The following is a 23,907-nucleotide window of genomic DNA, read 5'->3' as shown; positions in this document are numbered from 1 at the left end:
TAGGTATTACAGACTGGGTCAGGGAGAGGTTGAAAATGTCAGTGACTTGCCAGTTGGTCAGCGCATGCTCAGAGTACACGTCCTGGTAATCGATCTGGCCCTGCAACCTGTTTCAAGGTCTTACTCACATCGGCTACAGAGTGATCACACAGTCGTACGGAATAGCTGGTGTTTTCACACATGGTTCAGTGTTGCTTGCCTCGAAGCGAGTGTAGACGGCATTTAGCTCATCTGGTAGGCTTGCATTACTAGGCAGCTCACAGCTGGGTTACCCTTTGTAATCTGTAATAGTTGATGGCATCTCCCTGCCTGTGATGCTATCAAGAGCACCCAGCTTCCACAAACAAAACATCAGGCTATTGTCCCATTACACACACACATACGAATCATACACATAGACATAGACATGATTGGATAGGGTTGAGATGTGTTGTTTCTGTTCTTGTCCTTTAATCCTCTGCCACAGAAACAGTGTCTCAAACTCTGTGTGGATGCTGAATGTCCAACAACTTTATCTGAAGGTAGCCTGGAGTGTGGCTCAAACTGTTCTTCATGTTTTGTGATTATGCATGAATCTACACAGTGCACAAAACATTAGGAACACCTTCCTAATATTGAGTTGCAACCCCTTTTACTTTCAGAAGAGAATCAATTCATCGGGGGCATGGACTTCACAAGGTGTCGAAAGTGTTTCACAGGGATACTGGCCCATGGTGACTCCAATGCTTCCCACAGTTATGCACCAGGCTGCTGGTCATTTTTCATACACACTGGAAACGGTTGAGTGTGAACAACCCAGCAACGTTGCAGTTATTGACCCTGCTCAAAGCACTTATATTTTTGTGTCTTACCCATTCACCCTCTGAATGCCACACATACACAATCCATGTCTCAATTGCCTCGAGGGATCATAGCTTTCACCTGGATTCACCTAGTCAGTTTACGTTATGTAAACTCAGTGTTTGTGTGTGTTTTATCTCCCATTCTGTGCTTGGGGTCCACACAACTTGTGAACTCTGAACTCACTGTAGCTGAACATGGTATGCACAGACGAGAAGCTTCACCTGGGGAGAGAGGAGTCCATCAATCAAATGTTATTTATATAGCCCTTTTAACAACTTGTCAGTCTTTTACAGTAACTTGGACTAGAGCCCCTCTCACCATGGCTATGAGTTACGCTGTGTGTGTGTGTGTGTGTGTGTGTGTGTGTGTGTGTGTGTGTGTGTGCGTGTGTATATATGTATGTATGTGTACCTTGGTTGTAGGTGACTCTGCCAGGCGAATGAACAGTTTGTTGATGCCTGGCACTGGGCTGAATGAGTAGATGAAGTGACTATCCTGTGGGGTGTAATTGAAAGAGGAAAAGATCAGTGACATGAATCAACTAACTATGAGGTAGAACAAACAAAAAAATAAACCGTTCTCCAGACGTCCAGGCCAGGAGTACTCCTGATAGAGTGAGACTCACCAGGAAGATGGGCAGCTGGAACATGTCGTTCAGCACCATGGCATGAACACTGTAGTGCCTGCACAGACTGGCTGTGATCTCACCTCAGGAAGTTAGCAAGGAAAAGTAAGAGCAAGATACCGGAGCCTGGAAGGAGAAAGGAAGGAGAGGGAGACCGAGATTATGATGAAAAGCTTTCCCCCAAACAAGTGCAGCAATCCAAATGTACTGCATCTGTATAATTGTTTAAAGTATTAAAGGGACAGATCACTTTTTTGAAGGTTTAGCTTATTTTCAACTTACCTAGGGTGTTGTGGAAGTCTGGAAGTCTATGGGTATCTGCTAGCATCCTACTAGATACCCATAGACTTCCAGTCATAGTGCTAATGCTAGTTAGCATTGGCTCACAAAACTACCTCTTAACTTCCTTCATACTGGAAACAGATACATAAAAATCATATCCACGAGTTCATCTGACTCTGGGGAAGTAGATAAAAGGCCTCATTGCCAAAATCCTGAAGTATCCCTTTAAATCTCAAAACTGTTGTTTTCCATAATTGTTATTGGTACAATTCTAAATCCCTGTTGGAACATCAAGTAAGCTGTATGAATATTCTCAGAACTGAAATAACATTTGAAAGTTTAGATCAAGTAACAATTTATTAACCAAGCAAATATAGTATCTTACATATACAGTACACAATGAGCACCAGGGGGCAACAAAAGGCAGCGTAATAAGAAATACATAATGAAGAAAAAACACTATTAATGATGTCCATGTCTTTAGACAGTAAATAGTGGGGTGTGTAACAACAGACCCTATACAAGTCAGCCTTAATGTTGAACTTAAACAGCTGTTGTGAAATCAATATGGTTAAGACAGTAGTGAATAAATATGAATATAAAAAGTGTAAATGTTAATATTAGACAAGCAATAAAACAATTACATGGAACGCTAGAGCCTTATGATCTACATATTTAGCAGGAAAGACAGGTACAATAGGAATAGGTTTTGTGTGATTCTCTGAAACTAATTACACACGTAGAACAAAGGAACCAATTCCAATTGGCAAAATCACATTTACAATAGCAACTTTTGGTCAAAGACGTGGATTGGAGAACCAAAAGCGTCCTGAAATGGGAAGTCAACCAACATTATAGTAAAAGTTACTAGTGACCATAAATGATTGTGGGGCGATAGCCTCCACAATATAGTATGCATTGATTGAGGGTCTGTTCGTAAATTCATTTTGATAATTTACGATTTCAGAGCACTATCCCTTGTGTGTCAGAGCGCACAATAACCCACGATTTTTTTCATTGTTACAACTGTTGAATAACTGATGAATTTACGAACACGCACAACCCGTCGAATATGACAGTTGTCAGTAAAGGTGGGCAAAAAACGTAATTAAATTGTTGCTAGCAACACAGTTACAGTCACTAACGCTCTAGATAACTAGCTCTGCTAGGGCGAGTTAAATGGTCAGAGTGAGTTCGCTCATTTGTGTCTGGAAGTAGCTAGCAAGCTAACAAACTGCCGTTGTGAGACAGCTCTCACGTGCTCATTTCTTTACAATAACTACCAGCAAACAATGTGCTACCGTTTTTGTAGCATTTGTACAAGTTCTAACACCAGATCGGTTGTCATAAGAAATGTATGCAAACAAATCTAGGCTACTGTAGATAGATAGCTATATGGTGGTATTCAAGCTGTTAATCAATAAATGCAAAGTCACTTGTTAAATCCACTTCAATCAGTGTAGAGGAAGGGGAGGAGACCAGTTAAAAGGATTTTTAAGCCTGGAGACAATTGGAGACATGGATTATGCATGTGTGCCATTCAGAGGGTGAATGGGCAAGACAAAGGATTTGTGCCTTTGAACAGAGTATGGTAGTAGGTACCAGGCGCACCGTTTTAAGTGTTTCAAGAACTGCAAGACTGCTGGGTTTTTCACAAATTGTCCACCACCCAAAGGACATCCAGCCAACTTGACACAACTGTGGGAAGCATTGGAGACAACATGGGCTAGCATCCCTGTGAAACAATTGACACCTTGTAGAGTCCATGCCCCGACGAATTGAGGCTGTTCTGAGGGCAAAAGGGGGTGCAACTCAATATTAGGAAGGTGTTCCTAATGTTTTTTACACTTAGTGTAAGTGAGAAGTAGACATTGGTTTGAAGCCAAACCCATCAGCCATAACTCACGCTGCTTCGAGATTCTCCACACTTCTTTCAAAGAGTTTACTTGAATACTGCCAATGACTGGAATGAACTGCAAAAGTCACTGAAGCTGGAGACTTATATATCCCTCACTAACTATAAGCATGCACCTGTACACAGTCCATCTGTAAATAGCCCACCCAACTACCTCATCCCCATATTGTTATTTGTTTGCTCTTTTGCACCCCAGTATCTCTACTTGCACATCATCATCTGCACATCGATCACTCCAGTGTTAATGCTAAATTTAAATTATTTCGCTACTATGGCCTAATTATTGCCTTACCTCCCTAATCTTACTACATTTGCACACACTGTATATAGTTTTTCTATTGTGTTATTGACTGTACATTTGTTTATCCCATGTGTAACTCTGCTGTTGTTTTTGTCGCACTGCCTTGCTTTATCTTGGCCAGGTCGCAGTTGTAAATGAGAAATTGTTCTCAACTGGCCTACCTGGTTAAATAAAGGTGAAATATATCTTCTTCTTTAAAAAAAAATACTCCCAGTCAATTTGGGAGAAGGGTGGAAAATCAGAAATGCAGCCATAAGTGGGCCCTTTGCTATGATCTGAAAGTGTCACTGACTTTGCCCGGTGCAATAGGTGGACAGATTTTTCCCTTTCAGAACCTTCCAATGGTCCTAAAGCGCGCACTCTGCCCACTTGGCAAGCCTAATCTACAGCACCTTTTGACTAAAGCAACTCACCAGGACTGAGATGGCTCACTGGGTCATGGAGCTGTGGGAATCTGGCTTAGTAATGAAAATGAATGTCAGCTCTAAATGCAAATATCCACAAAAACTAGCATTGATTGAAAGGAATGATAAAAACAGTATTTTTGAAAAACATATAAAAACAACTACTGATACACCAGTAGCTAGGAATACTAGCTATCGTTAATAACATAAGTAAAATATCCATGATAATAAATTCAACCATGCTTCAAAATGCATGGATGTAGATAGTGTATGCATGTAGGCCATGCATTGGAGGCTGCTGAGGGGAAGACGGCTCATAATAATAGTCGGAACGGAGTGAATGGAATGGCCAACACATGGAAACCATATGTTTGATGTATTTGATACCATTTCACTGATTCCACTTCAGCCGTTACGACGAGCCCGACCTCCCCAATTAAGATGCCACCAACTTCCTGTGATGCCATGTATTTATAATCCATTAAAAGTCACACAAATTTCAAATGGAATAACCCGCTAAATTCACAAGTTTGCTAGTCAGTTGTTAAACTCAAAACCTAACCTACACATATACATTAGCTACACATACAATGGTACAGGCAAGAATACACAAAACATTTTGTACATCTGGATCCAGATCCATTTGGTGAAGTATACCATTAGTGTGATCTAAAAGGTCGTTTTAACGGTTTAACGGTCTAGGTTTGCACAACTTTCATCTACAAAGTTTTTAAAAACTATTCACTGTAATTGGTACATGTAATCTATTAATGTTGAACATATATTTAGTGCTCATGCATAATATTTCACTATGTAGCCTAGATGCTACAGATAGGCCCACTAGTGGATTTGTTTCTCTCAATACATTAGAGTAACGCAATATTATTTTCAATTATATTTTATAATTTCTATGACTCCAAGTATTGATTCTCAATTTATTTTGCTAGGAAGTTAAAGTTAGCTAGCGCTAGTTGGCTGTACCTGCGCCAAAAGGTCCAGTATTTTTTATTCTCTACCTTGTTCACCAACTTCTTTTTAGATGGGGAGCCAACATGTTTTCAGCACTTACTTCCATGACTGAACAAAACTCGTTTTCTCATGTCTCTCTCCTGTCCCTCTGCAGCAGACATGGTGAGCAATAGGTTTGAAACATCAAATCGCAATAAAATCAAAGTATCGAATCGCAGTCCTTATAGAATCGTTAGAATCGCAATATATATACACATATATATATATATATATATATATAGTATTGGCACCAAAGTATTGTGATAAAATCATATTGTTAGGTCCCTAGCAATTCCCAGGCCTAACGGATACATAGGTAGAAAAAGGTAGGTTGTGACATTATAAAAATGCTACATAATTATTGCTTTACAATGTCAGATCAGAGAGAGCAAAGATGGTCAGATTACATCAAAAGTGTTGAAACTAGTTCAAAGAAATCATAAGTACAGATAAACAGGAAGATCTTCTGGAAGTCCCAACGGCACCTTTGGTTTCTGTTGCATCCCTGGTTTCTGTGTCCCTGGACTTTGTTTTTCATGGTCCATGTTTTGTTTGCCTGAAATATGTCTCCTGCACATTGTCATTAATGTGTTATGCACATAGTTTTTTACATCTTTCCAAGTCCTGCCTTGTAGAACTGGTTCAGCTGCAATACATGCATCACATTCCGTTTTACCTGGAATCTTCATCAGTTTAGTGAAGTCTCCTAGCTGCCGCCTGACCGCAGCCTGAGCCTCATCACTCCATATCTTCTGCTTCCTTTGTGTTGTCACAGCAACAGGACCTGCCTCTAGTCTCTCGTCTTCACCCTGTACAGGTACAGTCCTTGTTCCACCAACCTCTTCCTTAGCAATCTTTGCTGATTCTTTCTTTGTCCATTTTCTGGGGTCCACTCCTGTAAGGCCCTTCTTCCTTTTAATAGATTTTACTGTGTTGTGCACATAGTTTTTGATGTCTCTCCAAGTCCTGTCTCGTACAGCTGGTTCATTGTGGAGGCATACTTCACAGTCCCGTTTACCTGGAACCTTCATCGTTGAGATGAAGTGTCCCAACTGACGCTTTACCGCAGCCTTAGCCGCATCACTCCACGGCCTCACAGGACTTGTCCTCACAGGAACTGTCCTGACAGGAAGTTTCTGCGTTGGAAGTGTCTGTGCATGAAGTGTTGGCGTAATAACTGTACGCGCTGGAAGTGTTTGTGCAGGATATGACCTTGCAGGATTAGTACCCGAAGCATATGATGTTGCAGGAGATGAAAGGCCATAAGGACTTGCAGGATATAGTCTTGCATGATAAGTCCCTGCAGTATTTGTCCCTGCAACATATGAACCTGCTGGATCGGTCCCTGCAGGATGTGTCACGGTAGGATATGCTCTCGCAGAATCTGTCCCCACAGAATATGACCTCGCAGAATGTGATCCTGAAGGATATGACTTCTCAGGATATGTCCCAGCATGATATGACCTTGAAGGCTGTGCCTCCACAGTATATGACTTCGCTGAATATGTCTCTGTAGGATATGATGACCCAGTAGGACATGTCTCGGTAGGATATGTCCTTCCAGTATCTGTCCCAGCTGGGTATGTCCCTGCAGAAGATGTCCCTATGAAATGAATAGAAACAGATGAAAAGGATTCATGAACATGTGCCATTATCATATATTGTGAAGAGGAACAGAGCAAACACTATAGAGTAGTAAGTTGCCAGCTTCTCAAAAATGTAGGTCTCATGAACATGTAATTGGCACAAAAACAACAGATTTTTCCACTGAATTTATCATTTAACCCCTTAAAACACAATGGACATCTTTCTCCAAATACCCTGTAAAGCAACTAATACTCACCATATGTAGGATAAACAACCCTTTCCTCAGATGGCCCTGGAATTACCACTGGAACCTGATCCATTGCAAGCAGCAGTTTGCTGATTTCTGCTAGATGTGCTGCATTTTCAGAGAGCCTGTAGTACTCTTTATGGACCTGGGTGTCATGTCCCAATAACTTTGCCACCTGATCCAATTCACTTTCATTCAAGTTTAGTAGTTGGCAATGGATAGCAACCTCTTTCCTCATTGTCGCATGGATCAGACTTTCAGGATTCTTTGCATCACACTCATGTGCACACTTCCTCAGACAGTCAAACCCTCTGATGTAGGTTGCTGCATCCAGGCTACGTGCAAAGACATAAGGGTTGTCCTTTGACACACCAACTTTGTCTCTGTTTGCAATAAGGATCTCAAGAGATGAGATCATCCTCTCCGTTAGTAGGACTGGCATTTTCCTACCATTTTTGCCTTCTATTTCCAACCTGGTTAATTTGTTGTCTCCAAGCTCCTGCTCCAGCCTTGAGAGGTTATTGAAAATGTCTGCACTAGCTGGAGCTTTCTTCCTGTTTGTGTACGTTTCCAACAGCATTTTTGCAACCTCCCCTGTCCTTTTTCTGTTGAAGAGAGCTATTTCTGCAAGAAGAGTTTCATTGAGCTTTTTCCAGACAGTGTTGGTGGGGTTCTCCAGCAATTCTTTCTTCGCTGTGTCCTCTGCAACCTTGAGAAACTTCTGAAGTTTGATCAAATCCTCAGTTAGTGAAGACACATCAACTTCATCACACTGAGGGACAGCGCTGAGGGATAGACCGGAAAAAGAGTTATTCCAATCGTTTTCAAGAAGTTCAATGAACCTTTTGGCTTGTTCCTCTGCCTCACGGTCCTCTGTCATACGACTCTCCCCAAAAGCTATTTCGGTAGCTCTTTTCAAGGAATAGCCTATCTTTAAAGCAAGAGATGGGGTCTTGTACCTGTCGGAGGCAGGGTCATGACCACTCATTTTCCTGGCAGCATGAACGGCCAATTTGAATTTGGATGGTACACATACTTCATGCAGATATTGAACACCACAGTCCATCTCATTTACAGCAAGTACAAATCTAGCCAATTCCCTCATTTTTGAACCAATGTAAGTAAACTGTGACTTGGCATGACCATGCTTTCCAGATAGTGCATTGCCATATTTACATATGAGGGGATCATTTTTGATGTGGCATGAGATGTCATCTTGATTCATATTGTGTATTATTTCTTCACATCCTCCAGTAGAATAGACAGACAATGGAGCAAGTTGAGAGGACGCAGCCTGGACCCTCACTCTTTTTCCTCCTGTCGTTTCATCTTGTCCTTTTCTGGCATTACATGAGCTCTCATGCTTCCATAAATCAATTTTGGAGAAAAAAGCTAAGCAGTGTTGGCAGGGCAGGCAGTCACGCACAGAAACGCCATCGTTAGATGGTCTACACTTTCTCACAATTTCCCCATCTCCACTTTGAAGAACTTCAAAGTTGTGTTGATAGTTGCCTTTGTTACGGAGTTGGTCAAGCAACAGAGACCTGATTTTGGAGAGTTTTGGGAAGCTGATAGCATGACCAACAGCTGCTTCTTCTGCATGCATCCTTTCTAAATGTCTTGCAATGTTGTGGTGTGGTTCATTGCAATAAAGGCAGAAGTGCTTTTTGTCCAATTTTCTTTTACCATCTGTCGTATCACATGCACTGACTGTCAATTTTGTGCTGGAACGTAGGCTTGACCTTGTGCCTTTCCGTGGCGCAAACTTCTTGAGGCGAGTTTTTTTAGCTTGTGCTGCTTTTTGGGGGGACGGCTCAGATTCACTATTATCGCAGGGGCTTTCTGCATTAGATGGAAGAGGATCTGAACCACTTGGGAGGTTTGAATCCAGTCTTTGTTCTTCTACCTCATCACCTGAACTGTTATCATCACTTGAACTGCTCTCTTCAGCACTATTTTTTATGTCACATAAAGCTCTCTCCATGTCATATAAAGTCTTCTCCACATCACTTGAAGTCTTCTCTTCATTGTGTAGAGGATTTCCTTTCTCGTGTAAAGGATTATCTTCCTGGTGTTCCCCATCCATCGTTTAGGCTGCTACCATCTGCACCTACACAAAACACAGCATAGGTCAGGAGAAACCCATCATAAGCCTAGTACATGGTAATAATGTTGAATGGAAGTATCTCAGGTACAAGCTGTGCGTATGTGAAGAAATAGGAATATAGCCAACCACTGTTTAGGCGAGCAGGTTGATTACAAAGTAATCATAAGTGAGCTCTGCTCAGGGTTTCCGACCGAAAAAAGAAAAAAAAAATCCCTTTGCAAAATAATTCTTTTTATTAATTGATGGACAAATATGATAATCGTAAATACATTTGACAGTCATGCTTATTGGTCAATTTGCTAAATATTGTGGAATTAAATTGGGGCATGTGTATCTATTTTTTGCGGAATACCACTTGTCAGACAGCGCTTGAGCTGCAGCTCACCAGCTCATTGTTGCTGGAGTGAAATATGTGCTTTTATAATAGTGCAACAATACGATAGCATTTTAAAACAGTTTTGATGGCCACGATTAAAAAGAGCTACTATTTGTATTATTCCCATTTGCCATGCAGAGGCAACGGTAGGCTACCAGCATGTCACCAACCACTTTGCAATGTGAGCTGGAGACAGTATGCATTTTGGAAACATATACTTAACTGATGAAACCTGAACGTTTTACTTATGAGGCATGTCTTACATTGCTTCAATGTAGCCTAGGCAAAATCTGACCATAGAAACATGGAGGCAATGATTTCATATAAACTTCCTCATATGCCATTTGAAATCATGCATTTCTCTCCTGTTCTATTGGTTTTCATATCAACTTTCTTTCATTGTCCAGAAGCCAAAAGGCACAATCCTAGTCATGTACTGAACAAAATATGTACACAACATGTAAAGTGTATGTCCCATGTTTCATGAGCTGAAATAAAAAAATCCCTGAAATTTTCCATACGCACAAAAATCTTATATCGCTCAAATTCTGTACACAATTTTTTTTACATCCCTGTTAGTGAGCATTTCTCCTATGCCAAACTAATCCATCCACCAGACAGGTGTAGCAGATCAAGAAGCTGATTAAACAGCATGATCATTACACAGGTGCATCTTGTGTTGGAGGACATTAAAAGGCCACTTTAAAATGTGCAGTTTTATCATCACACAACACAATGCCACAGATGTCTCAAGTTTTGAGGGAGTGTGCAATTGGCATGTAGACTGCAGGAATGTCCATCAGAGCTGTTGCCAGAAAATTGAACCATAATGTAATTTCTGGCGGATAGTCAGGGTGCCAGATCATAATTACAAATAATTTGTAGACTGCAAATTGACTGCAATCAGCCCAAACAGATATAATATTTGACTAAAACAATAATTTTACACCTTGCTTACATTTGTATACGATCACATATACAGTGCATCGGAAAGTATTCAGAAACCTTGACTTTTTCCACATACTGTTACGTTACAGCCTTACTCTAAAACTGATTAAATTGTTTTCTCCACTCATCAATCTATACACAATACCCCATAATGACAAAGCACAAACAGGTTTTTGCAAATATATTAAAAATAAAACTTCAAAATTACATTTACATAAGTATTCAGACCCTTTCATACCCTTGGGTATGACGCTACAAGCTTGACACACCTGTATTTGGGGAGTTTCGCCCATTCTTCTCTGCAGATCCTCTCAAGCTCTGTCAGGTTGGATGGGGAGCGTCGCTGCACAGCTATTTTCAGGTCTCTCCAGAGATGTTCGATCGGGTTCAAGTCCAGGCTCTGGCTGGCCACTCAAGGACATTCAGAGACTTGACCCAAAGCCACTTCTGTGTTGTCTTGGCTGTGTGCTTAGGGTCGTTATCCTGTTGGAGGGTGAACCTTCGCCCCAGTGAGGTCCTGAGCGCTCTGGAGCAGGTTTTCATCAAAGATCTCTCTGTACTTTGCTCTGTTCCAATTCCCCTCGATCCTGTCTAGTCACCCAGTCCCTGCCGCTGAAAAACATCCCCACAGCACGATGCTGCCACCACCATGCTTCAATATAGGGATGGTGCCAGGTTTCCTATTCAAGCCAGAGTTCAATCTGAGTTTCATCAGATCAGAAAACCTTGTTTCTCAAGGTCTGAGAGTCCTTTAAGTGCCACCAAGTGGGCTGTCATGTGCTTTTTACTGAGGAGTGGCTTCCATCTGGCCACTCTACCATAAAGGCCTAATTGGTGGAGTGCGGCAGAGATGGGTGTCCTTCTGGAAGAGGAACTCTGGAGCTCTGTCAGAGTGACCATCGGATTCTTGGTCACCTCCCTGACCAAGGCCTGTCTCCCCCGATTGCTCTAGGAAGTCTTTGTGGTTCCAAACGTCTTCCATTTAAGAATGATGGAGGCCACTGTGTTCTTGCGGTACTTCGATGCTGCAGAAATGTTTTGGTACCCTTCCTCAGATCTGTGCCTCGACACAATCCTGTCTCGGCGCTCTACGTACAATTCCTTCGACCTCATGTCTTGGTTTCTGCTCTGACATGCACAGTCAACTGTTGGACCTTTTATAGACAGGTGTGTGCCTTTGCAAATCTTTTCCAATTAATTGAATTTACCAACGGTGGACTCCAAACAAGTTGTCAAAAGTTTGGACACACCTACTTATTCAAGGGTTTTTCTTTATTTTTACTATTTTCTACATTGTAGAATAATAGTGAAGACATCAAAACAGCAAAGCACCATCACACCTCCTCCTCCATACTTCACTACTTCACAGTGGGAACCGCACATGCAGAGATCATCCGTTCACCTACTCTGTGTCTCACAAAGACACGGCGGATGGAACCAAAACTCTTGATGATTCCATATGTTTTATTTCATAGTTTTGATGTCATCACTGTTATTCTATAATGTAGAAAATAGTCCAAATATAGAAAAACCCTGGAATGACTAGGTGTGTCCAAACTTTTGACTGGTTCTGAATGTAAATAAGGTATTTCTATTTTGTTTTCTAAGATATTTTCACAATTTTCTAAAAACCTGATTTCGCTTTGTCATTATTGGGTATTGTGTGTAGATTGATGAGGCAACACATGTATTAAATCCATTGTAGAATAAGGCTGTAACGTAACCAAATGTGGAAAAAGTCAAGGGGTCTGAATACTTTCCGAATGCACTGTATGTGAGGTCAACAGAGAGGTATATACTCTGGGTGATTTAAATAGTGACTGGCTTTCATCAGGCTGCCCACTCAAGAGAAAGTTTCAAACTGTAACTAGTGCCTGCAACCTGGTTCAGGTTCAGTCAACCTACCAGGGTAGTTGCAAACAGCACAGGAATAAAATCATCAACATGCATTGATCACATCTTTACAAATACTGCAGAAATATGCTTTAAAGCAGTATCCAAATCAATCAGATGTAGTGATCACAATATAGTAGCCATATCTAGGAAAACCAAAGTTCCAAAGTCTGGGCCTAATATAGTATATAAGAGGTCATACAATAAGTTTTGTAGTGATTCCTATGTTGTTGATGTAAATAATATTTGTTGGTCTATGGTGTAATGAGGAGCAACCAGATGCTGCACTCGAAACATTTATGAAATTGCTTATTCCAGTTAATAATAAGCATGCACCCATTAGGAAAATAACTGTAAAAACTGTTAATCCCTGTGGATTGATGAGGAATTGAAAAATTGTATGATTGAGAGGAATGAGGCAAAAGGAATGGCTAATAAGTATGGCTGCACAACCGATTGGCAAACGCACTGCAAATTGAGAAATCATGCGAGTAAACTGAATAAAAAGAAGAAACTGCACTATGAAAGCTTTGGAGCACCTTAAATGAAATTTTGGGGGAAAAGGCAAACTTGGTTACATCATTCATTGAATCAGATAGCTCATTCATCAAAAAAACGCACTAATATTGGCAATTACTTTAATGATTGTTTCACTGGCAAGATTAGCAAACTTAGGCATGACATTCCAGCAACAAATGCTGACACTACACATTAGAGGTCGACCGATTAATCTGAATGGTTGATTAATTAGGGCTGATTTCAAGTTTTCATAACAATCGGAAATCGGTATTTTTGGACACCGATTTGGCCGATTTTTTTTAATTATTTTTTTTATTTTTACACCTTTTATTTAATATTTATTTAACTAGGCAAGTCAGTTAAGAACACATTCTTATTTTCAATGACGGCCTAGGAACGGTGGGTTAACTGCCTCGTTCAGGGTCAGAACGACAGATTTTCACCTTGTCAGCTCGGTAAGTTGCTAGCTAGCATTAAATTTATCTTATAAAAAACAATGAATAATAATCCCTAGTTAACTACACATGGTTGATGATATAAGTAGTTTATCTAGCGTGTCCTGCGTTGCATATAATCGATGGGGTGCGTATCGTTGCTCCAGTGTGTACCTAACCATGAACATCAATGCCTTTCTTAAAATCAATACACAGAAGTGTATATTTTTAAACCTGCATATTTAGCTAGCTGAAATCCAGGTTAGCAGGCAATATTAACCAGGTGAAATTGTGTCCCTTCAGGGTATATGCAACAGCTTGGGCCGCCTAATTTGCCAGAATTTTACGTAATTATGACATAACATTGAAGGTTGTGCAATGTAACAGGAATATTTAGACTAATGGGTGCCACCCCTTAGATAAAATACGGAACATTTCCGTATTTCACTGAAAGAATAAACGTCTTGTTTTTGAGATGATAGTTTCCGGATTCGACCATATTAATGACCTAAGGCTCGTATTTCTGTGTGTTATTATGTTATAATTAAGTCTATGATTTGATAGAGTAGTCTGACTTAGCGGTGGTTGGCACCAGCAGGCTCATAAGCATTCAAACAGCACCTTTGTGCGTTTTGCCAGCAGCTCTTCGTTGTGCGTCAAGCATTGCGCTATTTATGACATCAAGCCTATCAACTCCCGAGATTAGGCTTGTGTAACCGATGTGAAATGGCTAGCTAGTTAGCAGGGTGCGCGCTAATAGCGTTTCAAAAGTCACTCGCTCTGAGACTTGGAGTGGTTGTTCCCCTTGCTCTGCATGGGTAAAGCTGCTTCGAGTGTAGCTGTTGTCGTTGTGTTCCTGGTTCGAACCTAGGGAGGAGCGAGGAGAGGATCGGAAGCTATACTGTTACACTGGCAATACTAAAGTGCCTATAAGAACATCCAATAGCCAAAGGTACATGGAATACAAATGGTATAGAGAGAAATAGTCCTATAATTTCTATAATAACTACAACCTAAAACTTCTTACCTGGGAATATTGAAGACTCATGTTAAAAGGAACCACCAGCTTTCATATGTTCTCATGTTCTGAGCAAGGAACTTAAACGTTAGCTTTCTTTCATGGCACATATTGCACTTTTACTTTCTTCTACAACACTTTATTTTTGCATTATTTGAAACATGTTTCATTATTTATTTGAGGCTAAATTGATTTTATTGATGTATTATATTAAGTTAAAATAAGTGTTCATTCAGTATTGTTGTAATTGTCATTATTACAAATACATTAAGAATATATATATATATATAGATTTTTTTAAATCGGCCAATTAATCGCTATCGGCTTTTTTTGTCCTCCAATAATCGGTATCGGTATTGAAAAATCATAATCGGTCGACCTCTACTACACATCCCAAGTATAACTGACCAAACAATGAAAGACAAAGCATTGTAATTTTGAATTTCATAAAGTGAGTGAAATAATTGAAAAAAATGATTGTTGTCTATCAACAAACAATGACAAGCCACGGGGTCTGACAACTTGGATGGAAAATCCTCCGACTTGGACGATAATAGCAGATGATATTGCCACTCCTATTTGCCCTATGTTCCATCAAAGCCTACTAGAAAGTGTGTGCCCTCAGGCCTGTAGGGAAGCAAATGTAATTCCGTTACTTTGATCCAAGATGGTGTAGCAGTCAGACGTCTTTGTCCTGTCGTGTTCCTTGTATATATCGTTTACATCTTTTTCTTCGCATATCTTTTAAAAATATTTTACAAAACCTCAACTTCTAAATACTCTCCTGCAACCTGCCTCACCTGTTTTTTGTTGTTGTTGTTTTTCTCCCAAAAGTATTTATATTTTCTTCGGATCTGGAATCCCTGAAGTGAAGCTAGCCAGCAAACTACCAGCTATCAGTCAGCAAACCATTGCTAGCGGTCATCAGCTACCCAACTAACTAGCTCAGAAAGCTCTCGCCAGTTCGAACAACGTGACTCTAACCAGAGCATAACGGACCTATTATTTATTTATTTATTTTATCCCCCCCATATCCCCGGATTCCTACCGCAAACTGAACATTTTCATCTGGATCTTCGCTACTAGCTAACCGCAATCCCGGGTGACTACTCTTGGCTAGCGTTTCCATCCCGGGGCAAGCACCAATTAACCTGAAGCTAGCCCGGCCAGGGCTCCTGTGCTACCACCGAAGCCTACTCCTGGGGTACAATATCTGGACCCCTTCTACTGCCGGTAAGGGGCACGGAACCCCGCCGATCCTCTACGACTGGAATACCAACATAATCTGCCTGAGGACTCCACCAGGCCCCTCAGGCGCGACGCCCGCTGAAGGCCCATTCTGCTAACCAGCTAGGCCTGCTAGCTACCTAGAGCTACTTGGAACCCTACTAATTCCACGACTGGTCTATCGACGTCACCGCACGAAGAGGCAAAAACAGACTTACCCCCATTGCGACATCCCCCAAAGGCTAACTTGCTAGCCCCTGCTAACTGCTTGCTTGCTAACCCGGTCTGCTAACTGCTAGCTTGCCTGCCCAGTCTACTAACTGCTAGCTTGCCTGCCCCGGTTTGCTAACTGCTAGCTTGCCTGGCCGGTCTGCTAACTGCTTGCTTGCTAACCCGGTCTACTAACTGCTAGCTTGCCCCGGTCTACTAACTGCTAGCTTGTTTAGCCCTGGCCAACTAACTGTTAGCTTGTTAGCATCGGCCTGCTAACTGTCTGAATCGCTGTGTCCCCCAGTCAGCCCAACCACTCACTGGACCCATATGTTCACTTGGCTACGAATGCCTCTCTCTAATGTCAATATGCCTCGTCCATTACTGTCCTGGTTAGTGTTTACTGTCTTATTTCACGGTAGAGCCTCTAGCCCTGCTCAATATGCCTTAACCAACCGTGTTGTTCCACCTCCTACATATGTGATGACATCACCTGGTTTAAACTTCTCTAGAGACTATATCTCTCTCAGCATTACTCAATGCCTAGGTTTACCTCCAATGTACTCACATCCTACCTTACCTTTGTCTGTACACTATGCCTTGAATCTATGCTATCGTGTCCAGAAACCTGGTCCTTTTACTCTCTGTTCCGAACATGCTAGACGGCCAGTTCATATCACCCTTATCCTACTTCTCCTCTGGTGGTGTGGAGATTAATCCAGGTCCTGCAGTGCCTAGCTCCACTCCCACTCCCCAGGTGCTCTCATTTGTTGACTTCTGTAACGTTAAAAGCCTTGGTTTCATGCACGTTAACATTAGAAGCCTACTCCCTAAGTTTGTTTTACTCACTGCTTAAGCAAACTCTGCCAACCCAGATATCTTAGCAGTGTCTGAATCCTGGCTTAAGAAAACCACCAAAAACCCTGAAATCTCCATCGCTAACTATAACATTTTTCGCCAAGATAGACCTGCCAAAGGGGGAAGTGTTGCAATCTACTGCAAAGATAGCCTGCAGAGTTCTGTATTACTATCCAAGTCTGTACCCAAACAATTCGAGCTTCTACTTCTAAAAATTCAAAAAAAGTCTCTCACTGTTGCTTCTTGCTATAGACCTCCCTCTGCCCCCAGCTGTGCCCTCGATACCATATGTGAATTGATTGCCACCCATCTATCTTCTGAGCTTGTGCTACTAGGTGACCTAAACTGGGACATGCTTAACACCCCGGCCATCCTACAATCCAAGCTTGATGCCTTCAATCTCACACAAATTATCAATGAACCTAGCAGGTACAACCCCAAATCAGTAAACACAGGCACCCTCATAGATGTCATCCCAACTAACTCGCCCTCCAAATACACCTCTGCTGTTTTCAATCAAGATCTCAGCGATCACTGCCTCATTGCCTGCATCCGTAATGAGTCTGCGACCAAACGACCACCCCTCATCACTGTCAAACGCTCCCTAAAACACTTCTGCGAGCAGGCCTTTCAAATCAACCTGGCCGGGGTATCCTGGAATGACATTGACCTCATCCGATCAGTAGGTGATGCCTGGCTATTCTTTAAAAGTGCCTTCCTCACCATCTTAAATAAGCATGCCCCACTCAAAGATTTTAGAACTAGGAATAGATATAGTCCTTGGTTCACTCCTGAACTGTCTGCCCTTTATCAGCACAAAAACATCCTGTGGCGTTCTGCATTAGCATCAAATAGCCCCCGTGATATGCAAATGTTAAGGGAAGTTAGGAACAAATATACACAGGCAGTTAGAAAAGCTAAGGCTAGCTTTATCAAACAGAAATTTGCATCCTGTAGTACTAACTCAATAAAGTTCTGGGACACTGTAAAGTCCATGGAGAATAAGAGCACCTCCTCCCAGCTGCCCACTGCACTGAGGCTAGGAAACTGTTACCACTGATAAATCCACTATAATTGAGAATTTCAATAAGCATTTCTCTACGGCTGGCCATGCTTTCCACCTGGCTACCCCTACCCAGGCACCCTCCGCAGCAACCCGCCAAAGCCCCCACCATTTCTCCTTCACCCAAATCCAGATAGCTGTTCTGAAAGAGCTGCATAATCTGGACCCATACAAATCAGCCGGGCTAGACAATCTGGACTCTCTCTTTCTAAAATTATCTGCCGAAATTGTTGCAACCCCTATTACTAGCCTTTCCAACCTCTCTTTCGTATTCTGAGATTCCCAAAGATTGGAAAGCTGCTGCGGTCATCCCCCTCTTCAAAGGGGGTGACACTCTAGACCCAAACTGCTACAGACCTATATCTATCCTACCCTGTCTTTCTAAGGTCTTCGAAAGCCAAGTTAACAAACAGATTACCGACCATTTCGAATCCCACCGTACCTTCTCTGCTATGCAATCTGGTTTCAGAGCTGGCCAAGGGTGCACCTCAGCCACGCTCAAGGTCCTAAACGACATCATAACCGCCATCGATAAGAGACATTACTGTGCAGCCGTATTCATCGACCTGGCCAAGGCTTTTGACTCTGTCAATCACAACATTCTTATTGGCAGACTCGACAGCCTTGGTTTCTCAAATGATTGCCTAGCCTGGTTTACCAACTACTTCTCTGATAGAGTTCAGTGTGTCAAATCGGAGGGCCTGTTGTCCGGACCTCTGGCAGTCTCTATGGGTGTGCCACAGGGTTCAATTCACAGGCCGACTCTCTTTTCTGTATACATCAATGATGTTGCTCTTGCTGCTGGTGATTCTCTGATCCACCTCTACGCAGACGACACCATTCTGTCTACTTCGGGCACCTCTTTGGACACTGTTAATGTTAACTAACCTCCAGATGAGCTTCAATGCCATACAACTCTCCTTCCGTGGAGTACAACTGCAAGTAAAACTAAATGCATGCTATTCAATCAATCACTGCCCGCACTTGCTCGCCCGTCCAGCATCACTACTCTGGACGGCTCTGACTTAGAATACGTGGACAACTACAAATACCTGGGTGTCTGGTTAGACTGTAAACTCTCCTTCCAGACCCATATCAAGCATCTCCAATCCAAAATGAATTCTAGAATCGGCTTCCTGTATCGCAACAGAGCATCCTGCCAAACATACCCTCGTAAAACTGACCATCCTACCGATCCTCGACTTCGGTGATGTCATCTATAAAATAGCCTCCAACACTCTACTCAACAAACTGGATGCAGTCTATCACAGTGCCATCCGCTTTGTCACCAAAGCCCCATACACTACACACCATTGCGACATGTACGCTCTCGTTGGCTGGCCCTCGCTTCATACTCGTCGCCAAACCCACTGGCTACAGGTTATCTACAAGTCTCTGCTAGGTAAAGTCCCGCCTTATCTCAGCTCACTGTTCACCATAGCAGCACCCACTCGTAGCACGCGCTCCAGCAGATATATTTCACTGGTCATCCCCAAAGCCAACACCTTCTTTGGCCGCCTTTCCTTCCAGTTCTCTGCTGCCAATGACTGGAACGAATTGCAAAAATCACTGAAGTTGGAGACTTATATCTCCCTCACTAAACTTCAAGCATCAGCTGTCAGCAGTTTACCATCGCTGCAGCTGTAAATAGCCCAACCAACTGCCTACCTCATCCCCATATTTGTTGTTTTTTTCTGCTCTTTTGCACACCAGTATTCCTACTTGCATATCCTCATCCACACATTATCACTCCAAATTGCTAAATTGTAATTATTTTGCCACTATGGCCTATTTATTGCCTTACATCATTTGCACGCACTCTATACAGATTTTCTATTGTTATTTACTATGTTTGTTTATTCCATGTGTAACTCTGTGTTGTCGTTTTGTCGCACTGCTTTGCTTTAACTTGGCCAGGTCGCAGTTGTAAATTAGAACTTGTTCTCAACTGGCCGACCTGGTTAAATAAAGGTGAAATAAAATAAAAGCACCCAAGCTAACTAGCTAATGTTGGCTAGCTTGCTAGCTATTTCCAGACACAATTGAGAGAACACCCCACTCTGACCATTTTACTCGCCCTCGTAAATGCATCAGTCATTCTGCGCTCTGGCACTCAGAGGAGAGTGCTCTGAAATCGGAGTAGATAGCCAGAATTAACTATGTCCTTTGAGAACGTACCTCGACTACACCACTTAGCTAAGAATGACGTGAATAATCAAGTCAATAAACGTTGGGCAGTTACATTATAGTTAATATACTGCCTGGCAAGTTCGATGTATTAGTAGTCAACTAACGTTAGGTAACGAGCTAAACACCGGTACATACTGATGTAATGCTAATCAGTTCGTAAGGATAGTGTAGCTAACAAATTGTCAGCCAACATAACGTGTAACGTAACCTATATGAAAAGTCATTACATTGCACAACATGTTCTTAACATTTGTCATAATTAGTTTGTTTAAGCATTGAATTTGTATCCGCTCTCGTCGGATTTCATCAGCATATTTTCCGCCATTTTCTTAAAATCTGAAAACGATGTGAAGTCACGCCCATTTTCTGAAGAGAAGTGGGGGGTGCTATACCACAGATAAAACAATGAGACAGATCTTTACTGGATGTATAAATGTGACGCATCTGCTTGGCGTTCCCACTTCGGCTATACTGTTAGCTACATATCTACCACCTGACCTGTTTGAGTCAGTGGTTTGTGTCAATAAAATAGCTGACAGACCAAAAAAACGAATATTTATTCTCAGTATAAGTATTTTTTACAACGCTAATACAAACCTGAGGGGGTAAATGAACCATTTCAAAAAAGGGCTAAAATAACACCCCCACCACCAGAAAAGGAGATAAACAAATGTTGACTTCATAATACAGCGACTCGAGGGAGCTAACACCTAAGCACGTGTTGTAACGTTGACTAATTAACCGTAAAATTGGAATAAACATCTATGACGTTCTTACCGGAGGAGTAGAGCTTGAAACGATATAGCTAGCGCCACTGTTCTGCCCTGAGATAAATCGAGGATAGCATGCGCCCAGGGTTGCCAGATCAAGGCACATTTTCTAGCCCAATGAAAACTCAAAACCCACATAAAAGGCATAAAACTAGCCCCAAAACAGCAAGAGGGGAGTTGCCATATCTATACAATAAAAACTTTCCCCATAACGTTATAAGGCACAAGGGGTATGGTATATGGCCAATATACCACGGCTGAGGGCTGTTTTTTACTCACGTGCAATGTGGAGTGCCTGGATTCAGCCGTTAGTCATGGTATATTGGCCATATACCACACATCCCCAGGGGCCTTATTGCTATTATAAACTGGTTACCACTGTAATTAGAACAGTAATAGGTATACCAAGGCTTTCAGCCAATCAGCATTCAGGGCTCAAACCAGGTTTATAAATGTAAAGTTTGAGTGATGAAAGTTGGACTGAGGATCTCAATCTCTGAGCAAGAAACACCTGGATGAACATAAAAAACTAATGTTAGTCTATTTTCTGGCAATTGTGCTGCCATGTCTCAGATGTTAAGCCTACAAACCGTTATAAATGGCCCATTTTCGAGATTGACTGGTAGCTAGAGGTAGCCTATAGCCCCTGATAGGCCTACATGTAAATTCAGATAGTTTACAGTAGCCTAGACAAGATGTAGGCAAGATATAAAGTGAACGATTTAGCAGCTTGCTTAGTTCAAATTAACAGACACATTTATTAATGAATTTTGCAATAAGAAATGCTTGTTTCCCAAATAGTCTGCTGCAACCGGGGTCATAATTTAAATCACTGAATATTAATAATATGTAAATGAACTGAATATGCTTGTCATCAACAGTCAGTGGTTATTTAAAAAAAAAATGTTTTGTTGTAGTCTACCCGTAGCCTAATCTGACTACTGTTACCGTCAATTTAATTTGTTCATAATAACATAAGGCAACAAGTTCACCAGCTCCAGGTAGGATACACAAGTGGCACAATTTGATTCTTAATTTCAACATATTTATTGTATCTAATGGTTGCCTACAATGGCATATTCATTAATAGTCTACTTGATGGCTAACAGAGGCAAGTGTTCCATAACTTCCATTACAAATTCACTCGGGAAACCCCCTAGAACCAAGAACTGAGCATGCATAAAGCACTTTGCTTGATACCGTTTTCTTTAAGCAGTCATAGATAATGCACTTTAAACCACCCCCGAATTTATATAATGCGCCCAAAGTCGTTTTCCAGTGTTTTGTTTCCATTACTTCTTGATGTGTCTCAGTTCTAGCGTATTGCTATGTTTTATGGAAAAAGAGTTGGAAATAGGTGTCTCCATAATGACAATCTAAATAGTCTACCAACAACTGGTAAGAAGTTGTCACAACGTGAACACGTGCAGGTCTCCTCTTGCTCACGTGACTCAGCCAAGAACTGTTGTGTTCTCTCAACACACCCCCACCCCCCCTCCGGCCTTCCCCACCGCTCGCTCACTCACTCCCTCCCTCAGCAACAGCCTGCCTCAGTTAGCGGTCAGTGCCATGTATATTTTTTAAGAGAAATGCCATGGCAGCCGCGGTACAATTTATCAATAGCCCCAAACCCCGCGGCCAATACTTTTTCAACCGCAACATCGTTGTCAAAGTAGCCAAATGCAGGAAAACCACGAACGTGGCAACGCTGCATGCGCCCCAAAGTAGAGACGTTGTCTTAGATGGGATTTACCAGGGGTTGGCATCCAACGTCAATGGTGCATTAGTGCCTCCTACTGTGCTGGAGTGTGGGCCAGAGACCGTGGTGTTTTTAATTGAGAAAACACCACGGTCTCTGGCCCACACTCCAGCACAGTAGAAGGCAGTAATGCACCATTGACGTTGGATGCCAAGATCGAATCTCCGAGCTGACAAGGTAAACATCTGCCGTTCGGCCCCTTGAACAAGGTAGTTAACCCACTGTTCCTAGGCCGTTATTGAAAATAAGAATTTGTTCTTAACTAACTTGTCTCGTTAAATAAAGGTAAAAAATCATCAGTGGCGACCCGTCATGTGGGCCCCACCTATTTAGCAAAAATAAACGGTATATCTTATTTGTGTTTCTAGTTCCCTGCTTTGCATGTTATTTTGGCATTAATACGCGTCACATATCAGTTTGCAAATGTAATTTTTTAAATAATTTAGTTAATAAAGCCGCATACAACATGGTCTCTTTTCTAATTTCTTGAGTAAGGCAGCTCCAAAATGCAGGTGATTCAGCCAAGCTCAGTGCTTTCTGTGGTGGTAGGGCAGCCAGCAGAAAATAAGAAGCGTAGGAGTTGGTAATGTTCTCTAGTTGCGACGTGATTGGCTCAGTGTTCTGTCACTCATGGGGACAATTACCTCACCGCAAAATCTACGAGGAGAGCTCGAAAATCAAGCCCCTTGGGTGCTGCCATAGATTTACATTAGAGTGCCAATCCAAGAAGGCTCAAGGTTATTGGCCACAGATAAAATGACAAATCACGTTATATCTACTGTAGCTTTGATTGGGCTGATCATGTCAACATCATACTTTCAAAATCTTAGCTAGTAAGCTAGACAAGCAGTCATCATGAATCAATACAACAATCTACTGGCAAATCCTTGTCATATGAAGAGCAATTATAGATAAAAACGTATTGGTGCTCATCGGCCATTGGACATAAACATTACACAAGTTGTAAATCGCAAATTCAACAATGAGTGGTTTGGAAGGAGTCCGTGGCTAACTGCAAGCGTTGCAAAGCTATCACTAGCCTGCTATTCAGTGGAGCGGGTGTGGGGTCCAAGTCTGGGTTTAAGGGTCTCTTTTCCAAGCTTAAAACGCTAAACATTCACATCCAACACCATAGGTCAGAAAATGTTGAATACATTGGCCATGCTGTCAATCCAGCATGATTTCTGCCACATTCAAAACAACTGGAAACATAGAACTGGGAATCTCAGACTTCAGTGAGTTCCAGTTGGGAACTTGGAAAACAAGCTCCATCTGGGAAAATACGTATTGAACAGTCATCCAACTCAGAATTCCAAGTCGGAA

The 23,907-nt window shown here is 41.8% G+C and overlaps 1 protein-coding gene across 1 annotated transcript; it reads right to left on the bottom strand.

Moving 5' to 3' along the window:
• Positions 1-4,055: 4,055 nt before the first annotated feature.
• Positions 4,056-20,968, bottom strand: LOC112240357. The gene is made up of 3 exons (XM_024408668.2): positions 20,833-20,968; positions 7,222-9,322; positions 4,056-6,981 (listed from the first exon to the last, which is right to left on the bottom strand). Exons 2-3 carry the CDS (start codon positions 9,296-9,298, stop codon positions 5,816-5,818), a joined length of 3,243 nt encoding a protein of 1,080 aa, XP_024264436.2. The 5' UTR covers positions 9,299-9,322; positions 20,833-20,968; the 3' UTR covers positions 4,056-5,815.
• Between the last annotated feature and the right edge of the window lie 2,939 nt (positions 20,969-23,907).

Source organism: Oncorhynchus tshawytscha, linkage group LG03 (genome assembly GCF_018296145.1).
Source record: "Oncorhynchus tshawytscha isolate Ot180627B linkage group LG03, Otsh_v2.0, whole genome shotgun sequence".
Classification (NCBI taxonomy): domain Eukaryota; kingdom Metazoa; phylum Chordata; class Actinopteri; order Salmoniformes; family Salmonidae; genus Oncorhynchus; species Oncorhynchus tshawytscha.
This window is presented reverse-complemented; position numbering and strand designations above follow the sequence as displayed.

Bases quoted from the DNA above. Each gene is read 5' to 3' on its own strand.
- LOC112240357 (XM_024408668.2), bottom strand. From the start codon at position 9,298: ATGGATGGGGAACACCAGGAAGATAATCCTTTACACGAGAAAGGAAAT. The intron at 6,982-7,221 runs GTGAGTATTAGT...TTCATTTCATAG, and splicing joins GGTTGTTTATCCTACATATG to GGACATCTTCTGCAGGGACA.